Raw genomic sequence first — 23,152 nt, forward strand, 5'->3', positions numbered from 1 at the left:
AGTGCGGCTCCGGCTCCGCGGAGCCGTCTGTGAAGATGTCGACTCCGGATCCGACCTAAAATCAAGAAAAAATCGACATATTTTCCCACGTCTATTTTTGACTTTTGAAGGTTTTAAAAGTTCAATTTTTGATAAAATGGACTTGAAAAACTTTAAAGGGGCATTTGCACATGACAAAACAGAGTTACCAAATTATCTCTTTATTTAGCTAGTCCGGAGCCGAAGCCGTTTTTTAACGAAAATTACGGCTTTAGCAAAATATGGCGGCTCCACGGCTCCACAACGCTGATTTTTTCAGTAAGGAATACACTGCACGCAAACAAAAAAAAACAGGATTCACCTAGAGTATTTTATTGACCTGTCTCATCAATTAAAAGAAACTTACTTTAACATCTGAATTAGCAAATTTATCTGACACCCGTTTTAATGCTCTTTCAACAGTTTCTGCAAGCTTCAGGATTGTTCCCAATTCCTCCTGATTATTTATCATATTATTTTTAGCTTGTATTGATAAAAATCTCCGTAACGAAGTTAATTTTATGAAGAAAAATAGAATAACGCAGAGAGTTTGTTCAAAGGATTTGAAGCTTTAACGGTAATTTTCTTTTTTGTATAAAGTTTTTAAAATTGGAACACATTCCACTTAAAACTTTAATATGATAAACATTCCTGGGAAGGATAAATATTTCTGTGTTTTGTGATAACTTGATGATCATCCCGTGTGTTACGGGGTCGCATCAACGGAAACCTGTTGCCAAACCTGCCGCCCATAGGCGCCATGCCGGGAAAAAATCCGGCCGCCGCCTTATTCAACTGACTGATGGTTTGTTTGCCGCCCTTTTTGGCAGCAGCCGCCGCCAACTCTTCGCCCGGTGCACCCTTTCGTTTCTTTTCTGGCCGGTGCTTGTTTGACGGGGTTTTTGTGGGCAAAACGGATGTATCTATTTGGTCTAGTAAAGCTTTAGCAACGGCGTTTTTAGCCTCCTTTTTACTTCGGCCAGCAGCCATTGTCTGATATCTAAAAAATTACAAAAATCAATTTGAATGTAAAACAGATCACTTATAAATAATATAAAACACACCATATTTTTTCCATGTCTCTTTGGTATCGATGCTATTCTATAATGAGTGTATATCCAATCGGACCGTCCGTCGATACATAAAAGGGCATATTTTTTTTATTTCATTCGCATAATGAATCCCTCTTTAGTTTGACGGATTTTTGGAGTATATTGGGTCATCTAGATGTATTATGTCTATTAAAAGTGGTGTTACTTACTTGCCATCCCAAAATGAGCAGCTCCATGTGTAGGTTCTGGCATGAGGTGGGCCTTGTTCAGAGATCATTTCAAATACGGGAGGCTTGATGCCCCGACTGTGTGCTAGCTTGTATAATACATCAGATGGATTACAACCTAAAAAATAATGATTTTTGTTAACAAAAGGACAACTTTAAAAGTATTATGACAGTTTGTTTTATGTGTTTCTTTAAATAAGTCTGTTTGAATGATAGCAAAAAGATTGTTTTATTGAAATTATAGGTTAATAAAATGGAAAAAGGATTAATAATGGTATGTTTGGAGAACCTTATCTGTTCCGCGGTTATCGAGTCCTTTTCGCACAGAAAAATTCATAGAAAGCAAATTCTAATAGTTTCATATTAAAATGAGACTTGACACTTTAAATAGAACTGAATACAGCTGAACACATTAATATCCCATTAAATAAAGTAGTAAGCTTATTTTTGTCTGAAGCGAAGGATCTTACTAAACACTGATCCGATATGGTTCTCCTTTACAGTGAAGCTTCTTATAGGCAATGAGATGGTTTAAGGCTATTTTTCAGCTCTTCCATATCCCCTAGATGCTAGGGGTGAAACCTCTAGTGAATATACAGGGCGACCACTCCAAAACAAAAAAAATATAGTATTTTTATAGTATATTTTTAAAATCCATATAGTATATATAGTATATTTTTTAAAACTCATATAGTATGATATAGTATTGGACTTAGTATTATTTAGTAATACATAGTATATACACCATCAATAATAACTCAAAGCATAGCTGATATCAAAGCAATTTCACATATAAGGGGCTTACTCTGTGATTAATAGGCTAGGTATTAATTTAAGACTATAGGTTATTTAGGATAAAAGTTTACTTTTGGTTAGTATTTCACATACATTTAATCATTTTTTGGATAGGTCTCAGGTTAAGGTGCTGCAGGCTATCTGGAAGGTGGTTTCTGGACAAGTAAAAAAAATAAAATTTCTGTTTGAAGAGTTAGAAATCAACTTATAAAACAAAAAATGCATCTTTTTGGATGTTATTTACATAAATGAAGAAAAAGATTAAAATAAGCCTCCAAGTTCTGGTCTTGCACGCCTCCAGGTCCACTCTGGACAGGTTATAGATTCTTTTTTATTTGAAGAGTTAGAGGCCAGCTAATAAAATAGAATACCTATGCATCTTTTTGAATGCTATTAACATAACTGAAGAAAAAATTTAAATCGGCCTCCAAGTTCTGGTCCTGTAGGCCTCCATGTCATTTTCCACCCTGGACAGGTAAAAAATTCAAATTTCTTATTTGAAGAGTTAGAGGTCAACTTATAAAAAAGAATATGCATCTTTTTGGATGCTATTAAAATAACTGAAGAAAAAAATTTAAATCGACCTCTAAGTTCTGGTCCTGCAGACTCTAGACAGGTAAAAATCAAACTTCCCTTAATTGAACAGTTAATGGTATATTTGTTAAACAAAATGAGCTTATATTTGGATATTCTTTATATATTTTAAGGAAAAAATAAAATTGGCCTTTAGGTTTAGGAGCTGCAGGCCTAAAGGTGGACTCTGGACACGAATAAAATAAAAATTTTAAAGGGATAGTTCTATGAAGTGTATTTAAAGAGTTAAGGTACTTAGAGTAGTGAACTTTTATATGTCTTAGTAGAATATATTAGGCATTGGATAGATATGATTATATGTTAAAGAATTTTTAACATTGACCAGACCAAACTTTTTTTATTTGACAATAACGAAAAAAGTTAAAGAGATTTGCCACATAAATTACATGAGAATGGTCTACTTTTTTCCAAATATGTATAGCCAAAACACCAATTTTAGATAATCTTTTTCCACATATTTCACAAGAGTTATAAAAAAATTGAACAGGGGTTCCCCTTGGGACAAGTTACTTAAAAAAAACATAAAAAATAACGTCCGGTTCACTATAGGACAGGTTTTCTATAAATTCTTTTTAAAAAAATAAAGAAAACCGTCCGGTTTACTTACAATATAAACATTATCTCACGCGGAAATACCAACTAACCATACAACATATATATATATAAAAAGACCATTCTCATGTAATTTATGTTGCAAATCACTAACTCTTTTAGATATTGTCAATTAAAAAAAGTTTGGTCAGGTCAATGATAAAATTCTTAATCACAATCATATCTATCAAATGCCTAATATATTCTACTAAGACATATAAAAAGATCACTACTCTAAGTACCATACTGAATATTTTATTGGTCATTCTTTGTTGTTATGTGTATTTTGTTGTATAAAAAGTTTAAAGTTCTATTAACTAGTAAATGCTATCTAAAGTTGTACTTGTGACAAAAAAGTTTTTGCCATATATAACACGCAACGAAGTTGAAAGTAAAAATGAAAAACTCATTTTTTAAGGAAAATCCCTGGTAAAATCTCTTAATTTTAATCAATAACTTTATATTATGCACTACTACGTTATTTAAAATAGAAAAAACTTACAGTTCACTATTTTTTTTTAAATGCACTTCGTGAAACTATCCCTTTAAGGAGTTAGAGGTTTATTAAACAACATAAGCATCTTTATAGATGCTATTTATATGTTCAAAGAAAATATGACAATTGACCTCCAGGTTTTGATGCTGCATTTTTTCCCCAGATATATTAATAACATCCAAAAAGTTGCATATTCTGTTTTATAGGTTGACCTCTAACTCTTCAAACAAAAAATTTGAATTTTTACCAGTCCAGAGTGGACATGGTGGCCTGCAATACCAGAACTTGGAGGCCAATTTTAATTTTTTTTCTTCAGATATGTTAATAACATCCTGAAAGATGCATATTTTGTTTTATAAGTTGATCTCTAAATTTTACAATTTTTTTACCTGTCCAGAAACCACCTTTTAGCCTGCAGCAACTGAACCTGGAAACTTATCCAAAAAAATTATTTAAATTAAGTGAACTACTACCCAAAAGTAAACTTTTATCCTAAATAACCTATAACGGTAACAGTAACAAGCCCTTTTCACTCCACAGGGGGAGCATAGGCCGCTGACAATTTGTCAGTGTTTCTGTAACAATGTGGATTTTTTTATGGATATGGGATAGGGTTGTCAGCCCTAAGCCCTATGATTGCGGTGTAAAGCGTCCATATGCCCAAATAACCTATAGTCTCACATTAATACCAAGCCTAATAATCAAGGAGTAAGCGAAAGTGGTAAAACTTCCCCCTCACCCTTAAGTAAATTCTATGAAAAATAACTGATATTTAAATCATAATCACAAACAAAAATATATTTAAAGGATTTTCTTTATCTCTTGTTTACTGTAGAGCTTTATGCATTTTTGTCACATCACAGTATCTTTTGAGCCCCCCGCAGGGGCTAGAAATAGGAGAAGACCTACTGTGAAAATAAGACAAAACCCTCCTTAAGAGGCGTTGTCACAAAAATGACTATATACGTTTTTTGTTAAATAAATGTAATATTATATAGTATATATAGTAAATTTAGGTCAAGTAAAGGTAATAATATATAGTATATATAGTAAATTTTGGTCATATAGTATGATATAGTATCCGAATCCATCCTATATAGTATAAATAGTATATATAGTATGCAGTGGTCGCCCTGAATATATAAACTAAAATCAAAACTAAAATCAAAACTAAAATCAAAACTAAAACTAGCTACAAACCTGCAGGAATGCCAAGCTTGGTAGAAGGACCGGATGATTCACTTCCTTCCTCAATCATTTTCATCTAAATTAATACCTAAATAAGGACATAAAGAGATCAATAGTTTTTTCTTCCATTTTAATTAACTAATAAATATAGAAAGTACAGATGAACAATCCTACAATTATATAAGTTTCCACATTACGAGATGTTTCAATCCTTATATTTAATTAAGTAACAAGATATTTGTACGTTTGTCTGTCTGTATGTAACGAAGGATCTCGTTAAACCGCTAAACCGATATGATTCTTCTTTACATTGTAGGTAGCTATTCATCATAGCTAGGTACAAAGGTTTATCCGGATATCCCAAACAGATATAACCCCCTTTGAACAAATGCACCCACTCCCTCGGTTTTTTTTAAAAATAAAATTAGAAAGGGGAGAAGCTCGACGCCCCCCCCCCCCAAAAAAAAATCGATATTCAAACAGTAAAGGGACAATCCGACCATCTTATAAACTATCAGTACCCGACGTACCCATATATATTATAATATATACTGGATGGGGCCATAATTAATTGGGTCCATAAGTCGATATTAGTAAACCCCATGTCAATAAACAAAATATTCCTATTTTTTGGCAAAATATCGTTATTATTCTTGTTTAAAGACAAAAAATCATTTTATTGTGAACAATTTTCGATATATATTAAATTTCAACATATACACATTAAAGTACGTTTGATTCATTAATTTCTATATTCATTTAATAAATTTAACTTAAATAGGTAAAAGCTATGATGTTATTATCAAAATTAAACTACTTATTTGTAATAAACGCATAAAATCACGTAAAAATAGCATAAAACCTTATTTTTTATATAAAAGTCGGCATGTTTATTGGTCGGAAAGTGGTGGTGTTAGTATTTAATAAAATTTTACGGGGCATTCCTGCGCTACCAAGGCATACAGGCTGCCAAATAATGATATTTATGCCATATTGTTGGGGAAAGAGGGAATATAGGACAGGAAATTATATAAATTGGTATCTAAAATTTTATAAAAAACCCTTTAATTAATTAGCTTAATAACTTAGGGAAATATTATTAAATCTTTAGTCTTTGCCAAAATACGTAGAAGTATCCAAACTGTCCAACCATATAATTTCAAATTTATAGAGAAAGTGGTACTTTGGTTTATCATCATTGCGATTATATTGGAATTTATTTAATTAGGATTTAAAAGAGTCCCTAAAGTCTAAAAGTAAAGATTGAAATAAAGTTTGGTATAAATATATTTTAAAAGTTGGCAACTGTATTTCGGCAAATATTTGACGCATGCGTATTAGGGCTTTCATCAATGAAGTATTAAATAATAAACATTTTATAGAAAAATACTAATGAAAGAATATTCAGGTCATGGAGAGAAAACGAAGTGTCGGGTATCGTCGCATTTCACAGTAGCTTTTTTCCTATTTCTAGTTCCTGCGGGGGACTCTATAACCCTACGGGACAATCTTTTACACTTATCCTATCCTAACCTAACCTAAAATAACCTCGTAAAAGCTACAGAGAAAATACAACAAAACTCGCAACTTCGTTTTCTTTCCATGACCCGAATATTCTCTATTTTTAATTTTTCTTTAATTTGTTTGAATAAAAAAATTGTAAAAAAGATCCAAAATTTTTTTCTATGCAGTTTTTTTACCTCTATTATTTCTACTTTTATAAGTGGCCAAGAAAAATACCAAAATATGATAATTTTTTCAATTTTATTTAATAGAAATAAAATGAAACCATGAAAGGAGTTAAACTTTAAGTAAATGATTTTTTTGCATAAAATAATCATTGAGGGTGTTTACATTTGACTGTAAATGTGTACTGGTACCCAAAGTTTTATATACATAATTAAATTCGTTCGATAAAAACTTTGGGTTTTAAACTAGCAATAGCAATATTCTTTTCAATCAAATGAGATAGTTTTGTTTACCATCAATGAGGATTAATATAAATTAATCAACCCATTGTCTTATCCCTGAAGATAAAAAAATATATATTTGGCCCCCAAAATATTTGTTATTCTTGGCCACCCAGAAATAAAAACAAATATAAGAGAAAATAAAGAGATGAGACGTGGATATAACTTTCTGCTATTTAGTATTTAATACGATTATAAACATTTGTTTAGGGAATTTACATTTTTTTGTGATATTTTCACCTTTTTCCTGTTTTTATTTCTTGTTTTTGCCTTTAATATTGATTTTTGAAATAGAAATAATCTGTTATTTGACCTATTTAAAATCTATTTTTATCGCCTTCTGCTGGTTTTGATTAGTTTAAATGCGATAAGAATGTTTGTTTTTTTAAATTACGGATCCAAAAAATAGTATTACTAAACATTTAGCTTTAAATTGTTAGGTATTAACAATGAAAATTGTACATGTAGAAAAATTAAAGATATGTAGCTATAAATTGATTATATTTGATTAGTTTTTCTTAAGAAGATTCTTGCTAAATTAGTACTTAACTGTTTTTTTTTCTAATTTCATAACGACAATAAAGTTGTTAGTTTGAATTCGCTACTTAAATTAAAATTGTTATTAGTGGATATATGCCTTTATATCTTCGGCTCTGCAAAAAAGTTGCAGAGGGAAAGGGAAAAATCGCATAAATCAATTCAAAACTTAATATATAAATAAAGTAGCCCAGTAGTATAGAATGAAGATCGAACTCAATCGGTTCAGTAGTTATCAATGTATTAAGCTAGAGACATTAAAAAAGCTTACAACTTTATATAACAGGAATTGTAGTTACACTGCTAGAGGCATCAGGGGTACTTGAAGTGTGGGGAGGGGAGAGAGATAAAGTAAAAAAATATTTAGGAGGATGGGTCATTTTAATTTTAGCGATGATTTCTCCGAGGTTAGTGGTACCCTTATTCAAATTAGATTCAATTGAACCTTTCCTGGACATATGAGAAGCTACACTTTAAAGGAAAACCATATCGGTTTTGCAGTAAGTGATATCCTTTGGTACACAGAAAATGACAGACACAGATAGATCATGTTACTTTTACATAAGGATTGATTATATTTTTCAGAGAGATGGATATTTAACTTTGCAGTGTTGGACGGATGAGCTCGTATTCTATCAACATGTTGCCTATGAGGTCAGTATAACTTCTGCTGCTAGGTCAGATGCGTGATATAGAGCTGTAGCATGCCTTAGCCTATTTACAGACAATTGAATCCTGTTATCATGTGAAGTTACGACTTCTAAATTATTAAAGGAAGGTTTTAATCTAATTTAGCGACTTTCTCACCCTTAGAATAGGCCCTAAAAATCCCTAACCCCCCCCCCCCCCCTCAAAAATATCATTTTCAGAAGATTAGATTCATAGTGTTTGGTTAACCTAAAACCTTCCCTTTTAACCTACATAAAGCTTTCCTGAATATAAAAACCAAATCTATCAAATGATTAACAATAGCCGATCGGACTAACAGACAGACAATCATACATACAACCTACCTTTTATATAATAGAATGATAATTTTGATAGGTACTTATGTAATATTATTTCTCGTATTCATTCGAATCCGGTGGATAGGAACCGGTTCTCATCCATACGAAAAAACTATGTCTAGCATCGTATTATATCCAGTTTTCTACGAATATAGAAATGTACAATCATAAGATTAAAACCAGTTTTTTTAGCCGGTGCCTCCGGCACCTCAGGGCTAAAAAAACTAGTTTTAATCTTATAATTGTACATTCTATATCCGCGGAAAGCCGTTTATAATACGATACGAGAAATAACTATTACTATTAAGGCACGATGACGTTTATAAAAGCCGAGGATTTATTGGAAGATGGAAGGAGAAGATCATCAGTTGGGTTAGGCTAATTATTTCAGGTTAGTATAATTGTCAGAGATAAAGGAATAGGACAATGATCAATGCAATTTAATTTAACAGTTTTACCTCAATGGTCTTGAAAACTAGATTTTTCCATTATATTTCAAGAAATTAAGGACACGTTGCTTTGTATCCTAAGTACCAAGACAATTATAGCAAAGAATTTCTGATCTATTGTCCCATCCCTTATCCCTGTGTACGTTATTGTGATATTAGCAAGTATGGCAATATCCATTAGAGTAAAGTTCACAAACATGAGACAAGAACGTCCAAAGCGGGGTAAAACTTTTTAAAAGCACAAGGACTCAAAAAAAATGAAAGGCGATGCTTCTCTACAACCAATTCAATAATATCTATTTATTTCAGATCCAAATTCCAGAAACCTGTTGTGCTTTCTGCTTCTAAATCTTACATTTGCATTTGTCGAGCTCTTCTATGGCATTTGGACAAATTCTTTGGGTAAGATTTTTTTCTTTTTTTGTTGCGAAGCTAGGTACTCTATAACTAATTTTTACCGTCCTCCTCAGAGTATTTTTCATTGCTTGGGTTCTATTTGGGATATAGGGATTATTTTTTTGCAAAGATTCCTCCGTCAAATGACATTATACAACTTTTTCACGCTACTCTATCGGAGAACTAAGATTTACCAGGCTATTTCCCTCAAAATGCCTACCTAGTAGAGCACAGAACATCTAGCTTCCAATTATGTAGTTTTATTTTCAAATAAACAAAACTTTATATGGCTTTTTTAACAAACAAGATTAGTGCATATTTTAAGGAAAACTTGGAATTTTAGAAATATTTTATTTATCTATCAAACAATAAAGATATCATACATAATGTTATTATCATTATTAAAACAAGTGATCATGTAGGAAACATTGGAAAGAAAAAAATGCGCCAAGCACAATAACAAGTAGAAATAAAAATAGAATATAACAATTACTGGGTCAAACTCCATAACATTTTTATTGCTATACATTTTATTTCTAGAAAGGATAGGATTATTTCATGTCAGTTTAGTTTCAATTTAACAAGGATGACAAGCCTAAACGTTATAGAAATCTATTTAAAATCAATTCCATATGATAATCATATTATACCTAAGATTACTTTTGTCATCTAAACAATGTTTAGCACCTTTCAGCAGTGATATTGGTCAGTTTTTGTGAATATACTAGGTTTCTATGTTATATGTAAAAGATTGAAGAAAGTAAAAAAGGGAGAAGTAGCTTGTCCTTGTATTGCGTAAAATCGTAAGTAAGCTTCAGTCGATCAAAAGGGTATATTAGCTCTAAGTGTTACTAATTATGCGTTTAATTATACTATGTGTTTTGTCAATATTAAGAACACTTAGTTTTAATAATCGCTTTTGACTGAAGCTAACTCACAATTTTACGCAGTACAAGCACAGCACAAGCTACTTCTCCCTTGGTTCAACAACTGTTTTATAAGAAAAAAAAACTTTTAAATTAAAGTCATTTTTGATAAAATTTATTAAATGCTCTAAAAGCTAAAGTACAATAGACATATAGTATTTACGTTAATACAATTTACCACCCATTATTTTGTTTGTTTTTTCAGCCCTAATTGATAGAAACTAAGTATATCAACCTAAAAAAAATGCTTAACATCACTTGCTTCTGTTCGTGCATAGTCCCCTTTAAAATACATTTAATATTCTATTTTTTAATTGAATGTTAATCAAATAAATTAAAGCGTCACTTAGTTTACACAGAAAAATTTTAATAGAACTAACACCGGATAAAGCACTTGTTCTATTCATATCATAGACAAACAAGTGTTAGAATATCACATAGATACTAATGGACACTATTTATTTTATTACCAAAGGAGAGATAAGAATAATATGGAAGGGGTTATTAACTTTTAAATAATTAAGTGGCGAAGCTACACTATGATTTACATTGACAATTTTTATGCGTTTTGAAGAAAAAGATATTTGTTTACAAAGATATGAACAATCCATGCTTTCTTGCTATTAGTGTGGTCCTAAGGTCCACTAAATCAGTGAGCTCAAAAACAAAATTGATTGATAGTATGTGTTGCTTTTTGTTGTTGTATTTGAAACTAGCAATAAAAATCATACAACTTAAATCAACAAAAATAATTAGACCAAAATCTATTTGAAGCTACATAAAACAGGGAACTCAATTGGTTCTTCAGTTATTGAAAGCCAACGCCACAGAATGCGTAAGTTTCATGTAAATCATTGTTGTGTTATTTTCAGGTCTGATTAGTGATTCCTTCCATATGTTTTTTGATTGTACAGGTCTGTTAGCTGGTCTAGTTGCTACAGTAATTACAAAGGTCAGTTTTAAACATTTTTATTATAAGCTTTCTTGAAAACTGGTAGACTAATCTTTCCTTTGAATTAAGGGGGGGGGGGGGGGGTAATGCAACCATCTCGTAATCAGTGAGCAAATGGCACTTAGATTTCGAATTTCGATCTGAACTTTTGCATGAGTAATCCTTGGTAGGTCTATTTTCCCTAAATCGAACGAAAAGTTGAAAAAGTAACGGCTGGCAGCTCAGCCGTTTAGCCGTTTTTTGCCTATTTTCAGGGTAAATCCATCATCAATTACGTAGGAATCAACTTTTTAAAACATATTTTTGGTTTAATTCATGTTAAGCAATAACCATTTTTAAAACTTCTAGTACCAACAGCTACCGTCTAGAACCGTTTGATAGCGTTTTGGAGTGGAAAAGAGTATTATGTGGAGATAGGTTTCGTGACTAATTTGCAATATAGATATCCAAAAAATGGCAAAACGGCTGAGCCGCCAGCCGTTAGCCATTACTTTTCCAACTTTTTGTTCGATTTAGGGAAAATAGACCTACCAAGGATTACTCATGCAAAATTTCAGATGGAAATTCGAATTATAAGTACCATTTGCTCACTGATTACGAGATGGTTGCATTAAAAAAAACCTTTTTAATTATGTACCTAGGTAATGTTTGGAAGTATTTTTTAAACTAACTTACTTTAAATTAAATGGCACTTAAATAAAGTTAATCTGGTTTAAGTTTTTATCTAAAACTTTCTTCGAAAAATATCTACAAAACAATCCAGGACCTATTTAAAGCTTCTCTGAAATATGTTAATTCAAATGATTCGTCGAGGCAAGATCTTGGCGGACAACCAGAAAAAAAACTATTTTATATTATAAGGTTTTTTGTCCTCTCTCTAACAACTTATCCGACAACCAACGAATTTCTCTATTCTAGGGAAGTTGATAAGGGTACCAGAAATAGGATTGTTTTAGGCTGTTTTACTGTACTAAATCCCTTAGATGCTAGAGACGCATTTTTATAAATGCCATAATAGTTAGGTATTTCTCGCATCGTATTATAAACGGCTTTAGAATGTACAATTATAAGATTAAAACTAGTTTTTTTAGCCCCGAGGTGCCAAAGGCACCGGCTAAATAACTGGTTTTAATCTTATGATTGTACATTTTTATATTTGTAGAAAGCTGGATATAATACGATGTTAGACATAGTTTTTTCGTATGGATGAGAACCGGTTCCTATCCACCGGGTTCGAATGAATACGAGAAAAATTTATTTTCATATTTTTAGTGGAAGTCAAATGAGAATTACAGCTATGGTTATGTGAGAGCAGAAACTTTGGCCGGATTCATCAATGGTCTCTTCTTATTATTCATCTCTTTCTTTATTTTCTCTGAGGTAAGATTCATCAATGGTTTATTCCTGTTATTCATCTCTTTCTTTATTTTCTCTGAGGTAAGATTCATCAATGGTTTATTCTTATTATTCATCTCTTTCTTTATTTTCTCTGAGGTAAGATTCATCAATGGTCTCTTCTTATTATTCATCTCTTTCTTTATTTTCTCTGAGGTAAGATTCATCAATGGTTTATTCCTGTTATTCATCTCTTTCTTTATTTTCTCAGAGGTAAGATTCATCAATGGCCTATTCTTATTATTCATCTCTTTCTTTATTTTCTCAGAGGTAAGATTCACCAATGGTCTTTTCTTATTATTTATCTCTTTCTTTATTTTCTCAGAGGTAAGATTCATCAATGTTCTCTTCTTATTATTCATCTCTTTCTTTATTTTCTCTGAGGTAAGATTCATCAATGGTCTCTTCTTATTATTCATCTCTTTCTTTATTTTCTCTGAGGTAAGATTCATCAATGGTCTCTTCTTATTATTCATCTCTTTCTTTATTTTCTCTGAGGTAAGATTCATCAATGTTCTCTTCTTATTATTCATCTCTTTCTTTATTTTCTCTGAGGTAAGATTCATCAATGGTCTCTTCTTATTATTCATCTTTTTTTTATTTTCTCTGAGGTAAGATTCATCAATGTTCTCTTCTTATTATTCATCTTTTTTTTATTTTCTCTGAGGTAAGATTCATCAATGTTCTCTTCTTATTATTCATCTCTTTCTTTATTTTCTCTGAGGTAAGATTCATCAATGGTCTCTTCTTATTATTCATCTCTTTCTTTATTTTCTCTGAGGTAAGATTCATCAATGGTCTCTTCTTATTATTCATCTCTTTCTTTATTTTCTCTGAGGTAAGATTCATCAATGTTCTCTTCTTATTATTCATCTCTTTCTTTATTTTCTCTGAGGTAGGATTCATCAATGGTCTCTCTAACTAACTCAATAATCAAAAAATTCATATTTAGTCTACTGTATTCAGGTAGGTAATAGGAAGCTGAATTATAAAAGAAAACATTAAAATTAAAAAAAAAGTAGGTACAGGTAGATTTATTAAATATAAAATCAATATGAAAATTTTGTGTCAAAATAGCTACCTATTTAAAAATTGATGTACAATAAAAGTAGGTATGGTTCTTTGTTAAATGTTAATCTTATAATATTAAAAAAATGTAAAAAATAATTTTATTTACCTTTTTAGGTTAGATCTTCTTTATATTTTTACATTTACTTATTTTTTACATGTATATTACTTGCTTTTACAGGCATTTTTTTACATTTTACTTATTTTATTCAGGCCGTTGAAAGGTTAGTTGAGCCACCAGAAGTAAAACACGAACGGTTGCTCGTAGTTTCAATACTTGGATTTCTTGTCAACCTTGTCGGTATTTTTGTCTTCCAGGTAGAAATTTTATGGAATTGCATGGCAGCTTCTGCCGTTTCAGTCGCCCTTATTTATCAATTCGCTTAATATTTGCAGTTTAACAAATGAATTTATTATTACGTGAATCTTACACTAGATTATTTTGTACTCTAATAAAGCGAAACTTGTAGCTGGTTATAATAACCCCCTTTACCCCAACCCTTCCGCGCCTACTGGATAAACGAACTGACCAATAAATGATGTCCAGTTAGCAACCTAAGTTGACGACAATTTTTCCCCTGACATAATGTCCACGTATATTCTATCCATTTTTTTTGAAAATAAGCAAAAGACAAATAAAATAAAACTATGTCCTTTCCTGTACCGCCTTTTAAAAATTCCACAAAGACACTCTAGGTAAAGTGACTTAACTAAAAAGGGCTTCTATGTATATTCGAATTTGTAAAGCTAAAGATATCAGAAATGCAAGATTTTAATTCTTTCTAATAAAAATTTCTATTCCTAGATTATTTTCTAATAAAGTTGCATTAACTCGTTATTGCTGCGATACTAAATAATAAACATATTATTTAGCATGGAGGTGCCGGTCACAATCACAGTCACGGCGGAGGCGGTGGGGACCACGGTCACAGCCATGGTGGAGGTGGCGGTCATGGGCACAGCCACGACAACGGTCATGGTCATTCACACAGCCACGGAGGCAGCAAGGACACTGGCAGGAGTCAAATTATGCAGGTTAGATGTTTTTTTTTTTCGGTAGTCACTATAAGGTCAACCAGATTCACGACCATGAAACAACACATAGCACATCCGCTCGTCGTCGGAGAAGTGATACTTTCAAATCTTAGCTTAAAACCGTGTCATAACTAAAGACGTTTGGTTCCTACACTGCTGCTACGTCAGTTGCTTGACATTAATAGATAAGGGAGAATAAAAATAAATCAGAAGCTTTGGTAATGTAAACGTCGATTAAATCATAATTCTCACTTAAAATTCCTGTATTTATTTATAGACATTTTAGTTAGCCTTTCTCTAATTATGTGTCTTGACTCTTGAGAACGAACATACATTTATTTATATTATAGAGTAGCTTCGCTATTACAAAATATGTTGCTTTTGTACGCCTTTCAATTGTATAGATTAAATAGACGCTCAATTCAGATTCTGTCTCTTCAAAACATCTGTAATTTTATTTCAATAAAAAATATTTATTGCATATACAATTATATAATTTTACAATTTCATTAGATATAAATCGGTTTCAAAGTCATACTGGAAAAGGAATACTTAAAATATTGTTAAAAACTCTATCGCTCTGGGATTTAACCTCTCACGGCTCCCAATCCTAACAGAAACATAACATAAATAAAGTATCGCAAATATGTTTAATTAAAAAATCAATTTTGACAAAAGCACAAATATTACTTAACCCATTAACGGCGGCTGTTTTATACGATTTTTGCCATTCCCGAGGTTTTGATGGGCACTAAAGTGTATGAAGGAGTGTTTTTTTTTTAAAGTTTACACGAACTTTTACTTAGGCAATTAAATTTACAAAATATCAAGTGAAGTAAAACCAACCGATTTTTGAATTCCAGTTGGACGCGTATTTATATATTTTTGGACAGTAATGTTACCGGCGCCGAGTTCCATTTTAGGGGGTGTTTCTACACATTCTGGCGGACACCCGTGGGTCTGTAGGAGTTATTATTAGCGCTATGCATCATGCACCTCTTTTTAGGGAGTGTTTCCACACATATTGGCGGACACCCTTAAGTCTGTAGGAGTCATTATCAGTGCTATCCTCATTATGAATTCATTTTTAGGGAGTGTTTCTACACATCCTGGCGGACACCCTTGGGTCTGTAGGAGTCATTATCAGTGCTATTCTCATGCACCTGTTTGGTTGGATGATTGCGGATCCTATTTGCTCCATCTTTATTGCGGTTCTGATTGCTTTGTCGGTAAGTGGTGTTGTAATTTATGTTCATTATACCTATTTTTACTATTTATTATATATCTTAATCTGATATCTGTATATGACTAGGTAGATAAGATATGGTATCTAGGTACATAATTTAAAAAATGAAAACTGATAATCCGTTCTATTAACTTTGTATGCCATTAAGTATCTATCCAGACATTTGGGATTCCTATGGGCTTATAAGTCCTTACTAACTTGCTACCTATCCAATTTTTATCAGATAAGCTAGGTACCTTACTATTTAAACATATATTTGAATAGCTATCTTTCTATCTAACGTAATTTTTCTTCCTTCAAATCTAAATAGTTAACTATATATCTTTCTATCTAGGTTAACTCTATTGTAACAAATATTGTAGCTAAAATGTTTGGCAAGCTGTTTTGTAAATTTTCTACCCTAATAATTATGTATCTACCTATCTAGGTTGGTTCTCTAGTGGCAGACAGCGTAGCTATCCTTATGCAGCGGACGCCCAAACAGCTGGACGGCCAGCTGCCTGACTGCTACCAGAAAGTAATGCAGCTGGAGGGTGTACAGGGTGTCCAGGAAACCCATTTCTGGACCCTGTGCTCAAATTATTATTGCGGGGGCCTGAAAATTGAGGTCACAGCCAATGCAGACCCTAAATATGTTATCAGGTACCAGCAGCTACGCCCCTAGGGGAATCTTAAAGTGGAGGGAAGGGCGGTAGGACACGACCAACAACCTAAAATTTTAGTTTATGAAGACAAAGTTAAATTCGAAATGTTAATATTCCTAGGGGTCATTTCTATTATGAAAGTTTGGTTGCCCTTTCAATAAAAAAAAATCAAAAAGTTTCGCTGAAAAGGAAAGCCATATCGGTCCAGTTTTCGCCCTTTAAGGTTTAAAGGGAAAAAAGGAAGAGGGCATTTTTCATTATCTTGGACAATATTACCCTTGGGATTGTAAGGATCTTGCTGATGGACAAAGAAAAATAAAGAGTAGCTTTAACATTTTATTTTTATTTTTAGTCACACCCAGATGATATTCAGAAGCGTTGGAGTTACACAGCTATATGTTCAGCTTGATTATGAACACAGCCAAAATACTTATAGGTAAGGATAGACATATAGATGGACAGACAGATGGATATTAGGTGGACTGATAGACATTAGATGGACAGATAGACAATAGATGGAAAGATAGACAATAGATGGACAGGCAGACTCTACACTATTTTCATCTTGGTTGATAGCCAGGACATTTGGTGGACTGGCAGACATAAGATAATTTGGCAGTAAATCAAACTATCAGAATAATGGATCACTGAAAATAGTTGTTCTATCTTATCAATTACAAAGGGATTAATACATGAACAGAAAATCAAAAATCTATGCTTCTACCTACTTACACCCTATCTATCTAGAAATCTCCAAGACGCAGAGATGAATAATCGGTACAACATGAACAACGCGTATGCTAGATGAGACTTAACTGCTAAAAACAACAGGAATGTTATTGTTCATTGAAAGAAAACACTTTTCACATAAAGAGAGCCTTTTGATTCTTTTGAACACTTAAGATATCTCAAATTGCTGAATAGATATAATTTTTACCTTGCAGTGGAGCATGTATTATTTAATTCTAAAGAATACTCATTGATTTTATTTTTGTTCTTTAGACTTTAAGCAAGCATTTGATACTTTCCTTTATATGTATGTTGGCATAAACTTAAAGCTTTAAGAAAATAGTATTTTAAAGGATTTCTTTTTCTTGTTTACTATTGGATTTACTAGCGGCTGCGCCTCTAACATCTAGATGCTTTATTATAAAGTAGATTTAGCTTAAACCCATTAAAGGATCTATGTGAAGCTTTCCTAAAAGGAGAACTCAATTAGTTCATGGGGTATTAAAATCATAAGCTACAGACAAAAACGAACCTTACTATATGATAACATTGAACAATAATCAAAAACAACAGGAGTTATGATTTGTTTTCATCGCCATTAAATTTGACACCATATCCTACTGAATCAACAAGCTGCAGTAGCACATCAACATCTTCAACATCAAGTTCAGAAATATCACAATCATTCTTCTCATTTAATTCTCCAATAAATGCGCCAAATAAATCTGCCCTAGGGGAGGTTTTGTCTATTTAATGGTGCTTTAAAATATCCAATATTTTTAACTAACATATTAGAGATTTAAAGTAATGATAATTAAGAAAGGGGAATTAAATGTAAGGGGGGTTAACTACTAGAAAATATACATAAATATTACAGGTTTCAAAAAGAACAAAATAACTGGGTTTTCATTGGTGTGAAAATAATTTTTTGTTGATTTTTTACATTTATATTTAGGGCATATTTATGAAGGGTCAATTTTTTATATCAAATATCTTAACCTTTAATAATCCTATTTTTTTGTCTGAAGCTTAAGATCTCTGAAAAGCTGGTTATACTTTTCTGGGAAGCTTTTTTCTTGACTAAAAGCAATGTTGGAAGCAACTAGTAAATTTTAAAATTATGAGGTAATATTATGGAAGGAAAAAAAAACTTAACTTATAAAACAGTTTAGGGTTAAAACAATGTTTTTTTATAAGGGCAAATCTGGGTTATTTCGGACAAGGAAAATTAAAATATCCAACTTTTGCCTTTTTCTTTAAGTCCTAAGAGAACGTTATTTTATGTCCTTTGAAGTCATTTTGTCGTGACCTAGAACTTAGAAGCTTAACATTTCGACATTACCCTGAAGCATCCTCATAAAAATTGGTTTTTATTTGCAAAACAATCAACTCTTAACTGTCATGGCCATTAATTTGTAAAATTGTACTTAGCCATGTTAATTCAAAAATTTTATGCTAATCGCTTTGAGACCTTTAAATTTTATAATCCTTTTAATAACAATAAAAGGTTTTTCTTAACTTAAATGAAATTGAAATCATTATTTTGGTGAATTTTCCCTTAACTTAATTTAATTTTAGAACTTAATACCTATTATGTGATCAAAAGTAGGATTGGGCCGGATATCCGACCGGATATTGAAACTATCCGGATACCGGATAGCCGGCTTATTTATAATGCCGGATATCCTGTTATCCGGTTATTTGCCGGATATCCGGCATCATAAATCATCCGGTTATCCGGTATCCGGTCCAACCCTAATCAAAAGTATTGCTTTGGTGACTTTCTGGATTTTTTGCTTTTATTTAAACCTAAACATTCTTGAATTTTTTTCAATGTTATTTATAAAGATATCAGTCTTTCTATTGCATAATACAATAGGTAGACATTATTTGAAGAAGAAAAAAAATTCTTAGCCTATTTTTTATTGTTTTAGCATAATTTGAAATAATCTATCATAAATTGCATTTAATGATATTTATTTGGAAATTTTAAATTTATACTTGTATTCAAAGTTATTTCATACCTATTATTTTAGTATTTTTTACTGTTTTTTAATCATAAAAATGTATTAATGTCATTAACCAAAATGTGTTATAAAAATGTTTCGAAAATTTTGTTTTGATTAGTTATTTATTTTAAAAAGTGTAATAGTTATTTATCGCATCGTATTATAAACAATTTTAAGACCAAAACCAGATGGTTTTAATCTTATGATTGTACATTTTTATATTCGTAGAAAACTGGATATAATACGATGCTATACGTAATTTTTCAGTATGGCTGAGAACTGGTTCTAATCCACCGAATTTTAATCGGTTTCGAAGCGATTCTTGGATAGAAGATTTAGTTTAATAATGATATTTTGTGTAATTTTATAAGGATAAAAATTTTAAAATGTACTTTGTTAGCTGCATACTTTTAACATCTTTTTTTTATCATTTTTATTTAAGGTTATTATTATTGTCTTTTGAATCACAATTGCACCTTAGTCTATTTCTCATATGCTACGAAGCTATTCTACAAGTTTTATCGGTTTTTTTGATGCAAGGACGTCCAAGACTCTTTGACAAAACCTTTAGAACCATCATTTTACCCCTTACTTCTAAATAAAAAGCTTGGATGTCCTTGTTTTCATGCATTTTTACAATAATGGGTATAGTCTGTAAATAAATTTGTAAGTGTAAATGTTAAATCAAGACAACTACTTGGCCTAAGTGGTGGAGATCCTTATCGTCAGCCAGTAAATTGTTTTTTGTTCTTTAGTGGGGACTTGGCTTTGTTTATATTTTCGACGCTTTAAGCGGATTCTAAAGACCCAATACAAAATCGGGACAGGGTCCCCGCCATGTGGACAGAGTTACTAATACATAAAGCTCATGCACTCTCTATTCTTTTACATTAATTTTTAAAAGTTGAAGTAAACTATGAGGGGAAAATCCTGATTTAACCTGTTTAATAAGCTGAGCTACTATTGGACGTTATCATCATTGTTTATCTGTTTTTAAACTTTAAAAAATTTAATTGAAGTTAAATTATTTATTTTCTAATAATCTGTGATTTTTAATTAAAATAAAATTTTGGATAAAAGTCGTCATAAATGTATCGTCTATTGTTGAAATAAATTGTTTTAAAGAATTAAATTTTTAGTGCTAGCAGATATATGTAATAACAAGGATAGCAACATCCATAAAAGCGAAGCACTAAAACGGTAGGACAAATGGACACTAACACTTGTATAGTGTCAGAACTGAATAATCAGAATACAAATGTATAAATGTCGAAGCAAAAATGTAAGTAAAATTGTTAAAAACTGCTTGATACAGAATAATGTTTATGGACATACTTACATTTTTAGGACTTGATTATAGAGTTGCTTCGCTTATAATATTGTACTTGGTTGTCCCAGGAATCAGTATACCAAAAATCAGATCAATCGGATTATTAGATCACATAAAAATTTGTTGTTAAAAAAGTAAAAAAATCAACATGTTTAAAATGGACGTACGGACATTCTGGTAATGATTATAGAGTTGCTACGCTATCTAAATCGTACCTAACTACTACAGGAATCACCATGCAAAGTTTGAAATCAATAGGACAATTCTAACATGCCTAAAAAGCTATCCGTTACGGACGGACCGACCCTAATTATAGAAAAGCTTCGCTTTTAAAAATTTGTTTCGGGTGGGGGACAGACACAGATCCTGTTACTTATGTTAGGATGTATATTTAGCAAGTTCTCGTCAAAAGTTATCACGGAAGCTTTGTAGTGGTACATTAGGTATTAGTTTAGGTAAGACACTATGTCAGATACTAGACCCAAAGGGTAGGAAGGGCAGAAAAGTTAGCCTAAAACACTTCTATAACTTTAATCTGAGAATATAATAGCTTTAAAAAATCCAAGTTAAAGCTTCCAAAAAATTCGGTTCAGTGGTTATCGAAATCTCAAGTTACAGACAAACAACCTACCTTTTTATATGAAAGGATACCCTATGTTAAAGCTATCTGGTTGGTATATGCCCTCTTAATGATATATTAAGATACATTTATAGTTCAAAGAGTTAGGGTTATTATGTAATTGGGGCATTTTTAAAAATTATTATTTGTAAACCTAAGTAATATAAGCAGCATATGGTTTATAAATAACCCAAAATATTAAACCTTAGAAAAAAAGCTTAGTAAAACAGGCCTCTCCACTAGTCTAGGCATTCCCCCACAGGCCTTATTTGTCCTTAAATTACCTTTCCTTAACCTTAGGCCTATATTAGCCTCTCTAACGCTGTGAGTGTGTGTATTCACTGCATTGAAATGACTTGTATGTTTTTACACTCAAGCTAAAAATACATTTTTTAGTATACACGGATGGTAATAGTTATTCATCGCATCGTATTATAGACAGCTTTCCGTATATATAATATGAAAAATTTTGAATGGTTTTAATCGGTTTCTAAGCCATACTGGAAAATAAGCTATTGCTCATTTGTTTATTGGGGATTGTCACATAGATCTAAAGGGATAAGACAATGGCCGATAAATACATGTACATATATCCGCAATGATTATACACAATATTACCCCTTTAGTGTTTGAAACGTTTGGACACTCAACTAAATACACCAACTAATCAAATTCAATAAGTCCTCAAAGTTGTTAAGAATAAGAAAACGTTATTATAAAACTTTGGGGACTGGAAAATAAATAACCCAATGCCCCCTTCTCCCTGGAATTTATCTTTCATTTTTAGGTATTGAACTGTAAAAGAAAAAAGTTTTTGCTAATTTATGATTTTGCTGTTTTTAAGTACGTTAGCTCCGTAAAATTCTCCTCTATCCCTTTTCTCTCTCTCTCTCGTTCTTTCTCTCCGTATTTTGCTCTTTAGTAATCACGTAAACTTTAAGCAGCCTTCCCCTATCAATGTCTCCCCCCCCCCTTAGTCTCCGTTGATTTACTCCGAAGTCTAAGCGCGGGTTCTATAGTCGCCCTTTTAGATTTGAATACGTAGTGCAACATTTGACTCTTAGGTATTAAATCTATTGTGATATTTTGGTATATCACAGCTCTTGAACACGCTTAAGCTTCCCGCATTCCAGAGTTATTTACTCTTGATATATAAAGTTAGAAATTTGAGGACAATACTAACTAAAGGGGAATAAAGGCCTTGATGAGCTCTGCAACCCTCTTCTCTTATTATGAAACAAAATTTGTTGCTTCTCATTTGTTTGTTAACGTATGTTAGGTTGTATTGAGTACTGCGAAGCCCCGCAGGGTTAAGCCCTACAAGGATTAGGAATTGGAAAATAACTACCCCCCTTGTCCGCTTATTTTCAACTTTTAAAACTAAAGATGGAATTTTCAAAATGCATAATTTCAGGCTTAAGGTAAAGCCAACAAGTAAAATAAAATCTAAAATAATATATGGGGGGCAGATAAAAAGGTTCTCAAGTGTTGCTTCCCCCCCCCCCCCCCCCACGAAAGCTGAAAATCACGTATAGGTTTCGTTTTTAAAAAGTAATTTCGTTGTTGGTTTAAGCTGAATCAATTTATAAAATCTTTATTTTCTGATATTATTCTTTTTAGCACCTTGAAGTCAACAAAGCATTTAATATTTGAGAAAAATATTGTTTTGACTTTTTTCATTTAACTGAGTTAGACCATTCGTTTACTTGTTTAATAGGAAACTAATATTAAGACCAAAAATAGCTCTTTGAGATCCAGGAATATTTAAGATCACTTGTTCTTTCATATCGCCCAACTAGATATACTTATTCTTTATAAGATACTAGCATCTAGAGGCCTAATCATAAATGGAAATAGGGTGTACCAATCATAATAGATT

At 31.8% G+C, this 23,152-nt stretch overlaps 3 protein-coding genes across 13 annotated transcripts in view; 1 reads left to right on the top strand and 2 right to left on the bottom strand.

Annotated features, from left to right (window-relative positions):
- Window positions 1–23,152, bottom strand: part of Sgf11 (SAGA associated factor 11kDa) — a 229,512-nt gene that overhangs the window by 35,599 nt on the left and 170,761 nt on the right. The gene's annotated exons all lie outside the window — the stretch shown is intronic.
- The window catches only part of LOC145323733 (interleukin enhancer-binding factor 3-like), a 200,880-nt gene that overhangs the window by 6,966 nt on the left and 170,762 nt on the right, over window positions 1–23,152 (bottom strand). The window contains exons 2-5 of the mRNA XM_080166224.1: window positions 4,974–5,049; window positions 1,280–1,415; window positions 668–1,018; window positions 386–473 (exon numbers count right to left, since the gene is read on the bottom strand). Coding sequence (XP_080022350.1) covers window positions 386–473; window positions 668–1,018; window positions 1,280–1,415; window positions 4,974–5,037 — 639 coding nt within the window. The 5' untranslated portion in view covers window positions 5,038–5,049. The remainder of the gene's footprint in view (window positions 1–385; window positions 474–667; window positions 1,019–1,279; window positions 1,416–4,973; window positions 5,050–23,152) is intronic.
- Window positions 7,979–20,451, top strand: ZnT86D (solute carrier family 30 member 7). Of its 5 annotated transcripts, none has more exons than XM_080166214.1 (14): window positions 7,979–8,122; window positions 8,784–8,866; window positions 9,234–9,326; window positions 11,119–11,198; window positions 12,471–12,578; window positions 13,875–13,979; window positions 14,535–14,696; window positions 15,788–15,925; window positions 16,370–16,584; window positions 16,939–17,022; window positions 17,334–17,406; window positions 17,878–18,119; window positions 19,250–19,804; window positions 20,344–20,451. In XM_080166214.1, exons 1-11 carry the CDS (start codon window positions 8,088–8,090, stop codon window positions 17,392–17,394), a joined length of 1,164 nt encoding a protein of 387 aa, XP_080022340.1. In that variant the 5' UTR covers window positions 7,979–8,087; the 3' UTR covers window positions 17,395–17,406; window positions 17,878–18,119; window positions 19,250–19,804; window positions 20,344–20,451. The 5 variants fall into 5 exon arrangements, with proteins under 5 accessions (XP_080022340.1, XP_080022339.1, XP_080022338.1 ...); XM_080166213.1 differs by having other exon boundaries at window positions 19,250–19,460; window positions 19,592–20,451; XM_080166212.1 differs by having other exon boundaries at window positions 19,250–20,451.

This window comes from Acartia tonsa, chromosome 7, assembly GCF_053477335.1.
Source record: "Acartia tonsa isolate MP-2025a chromosome 7, ASM5347733v1, whole genome shotgun sequence".
In the NCBI taxonomy this organism is placed as follows: Eukaryota; Metazoa; Arthropoda; class Copepoda; order Calanoida; family Acartiidae; genus Acartia; species Acartia tonsa.

Coding starts and splice junctions, on each gene's coding strand:
- ZnT86D (XM_080166212.1), top strand. CDS start 8,088: ATGAGCTCGTATTCTATCAACATGTTGCCTATGAG. Junction 14,697..15,787: donor GCAGGAGTCAAATTATGCAG/GTTAGATGTTTT, acceptor ATTCATTTTTAG/GGAGTGTTTCTACACATCCT. Junction 16,585..16,938: donor GACCCTAAATATGTTATCAG/GTACCAGCAGCT, acceptor TTTTATTTTTAG/TCACACCCAGATGATATTCA.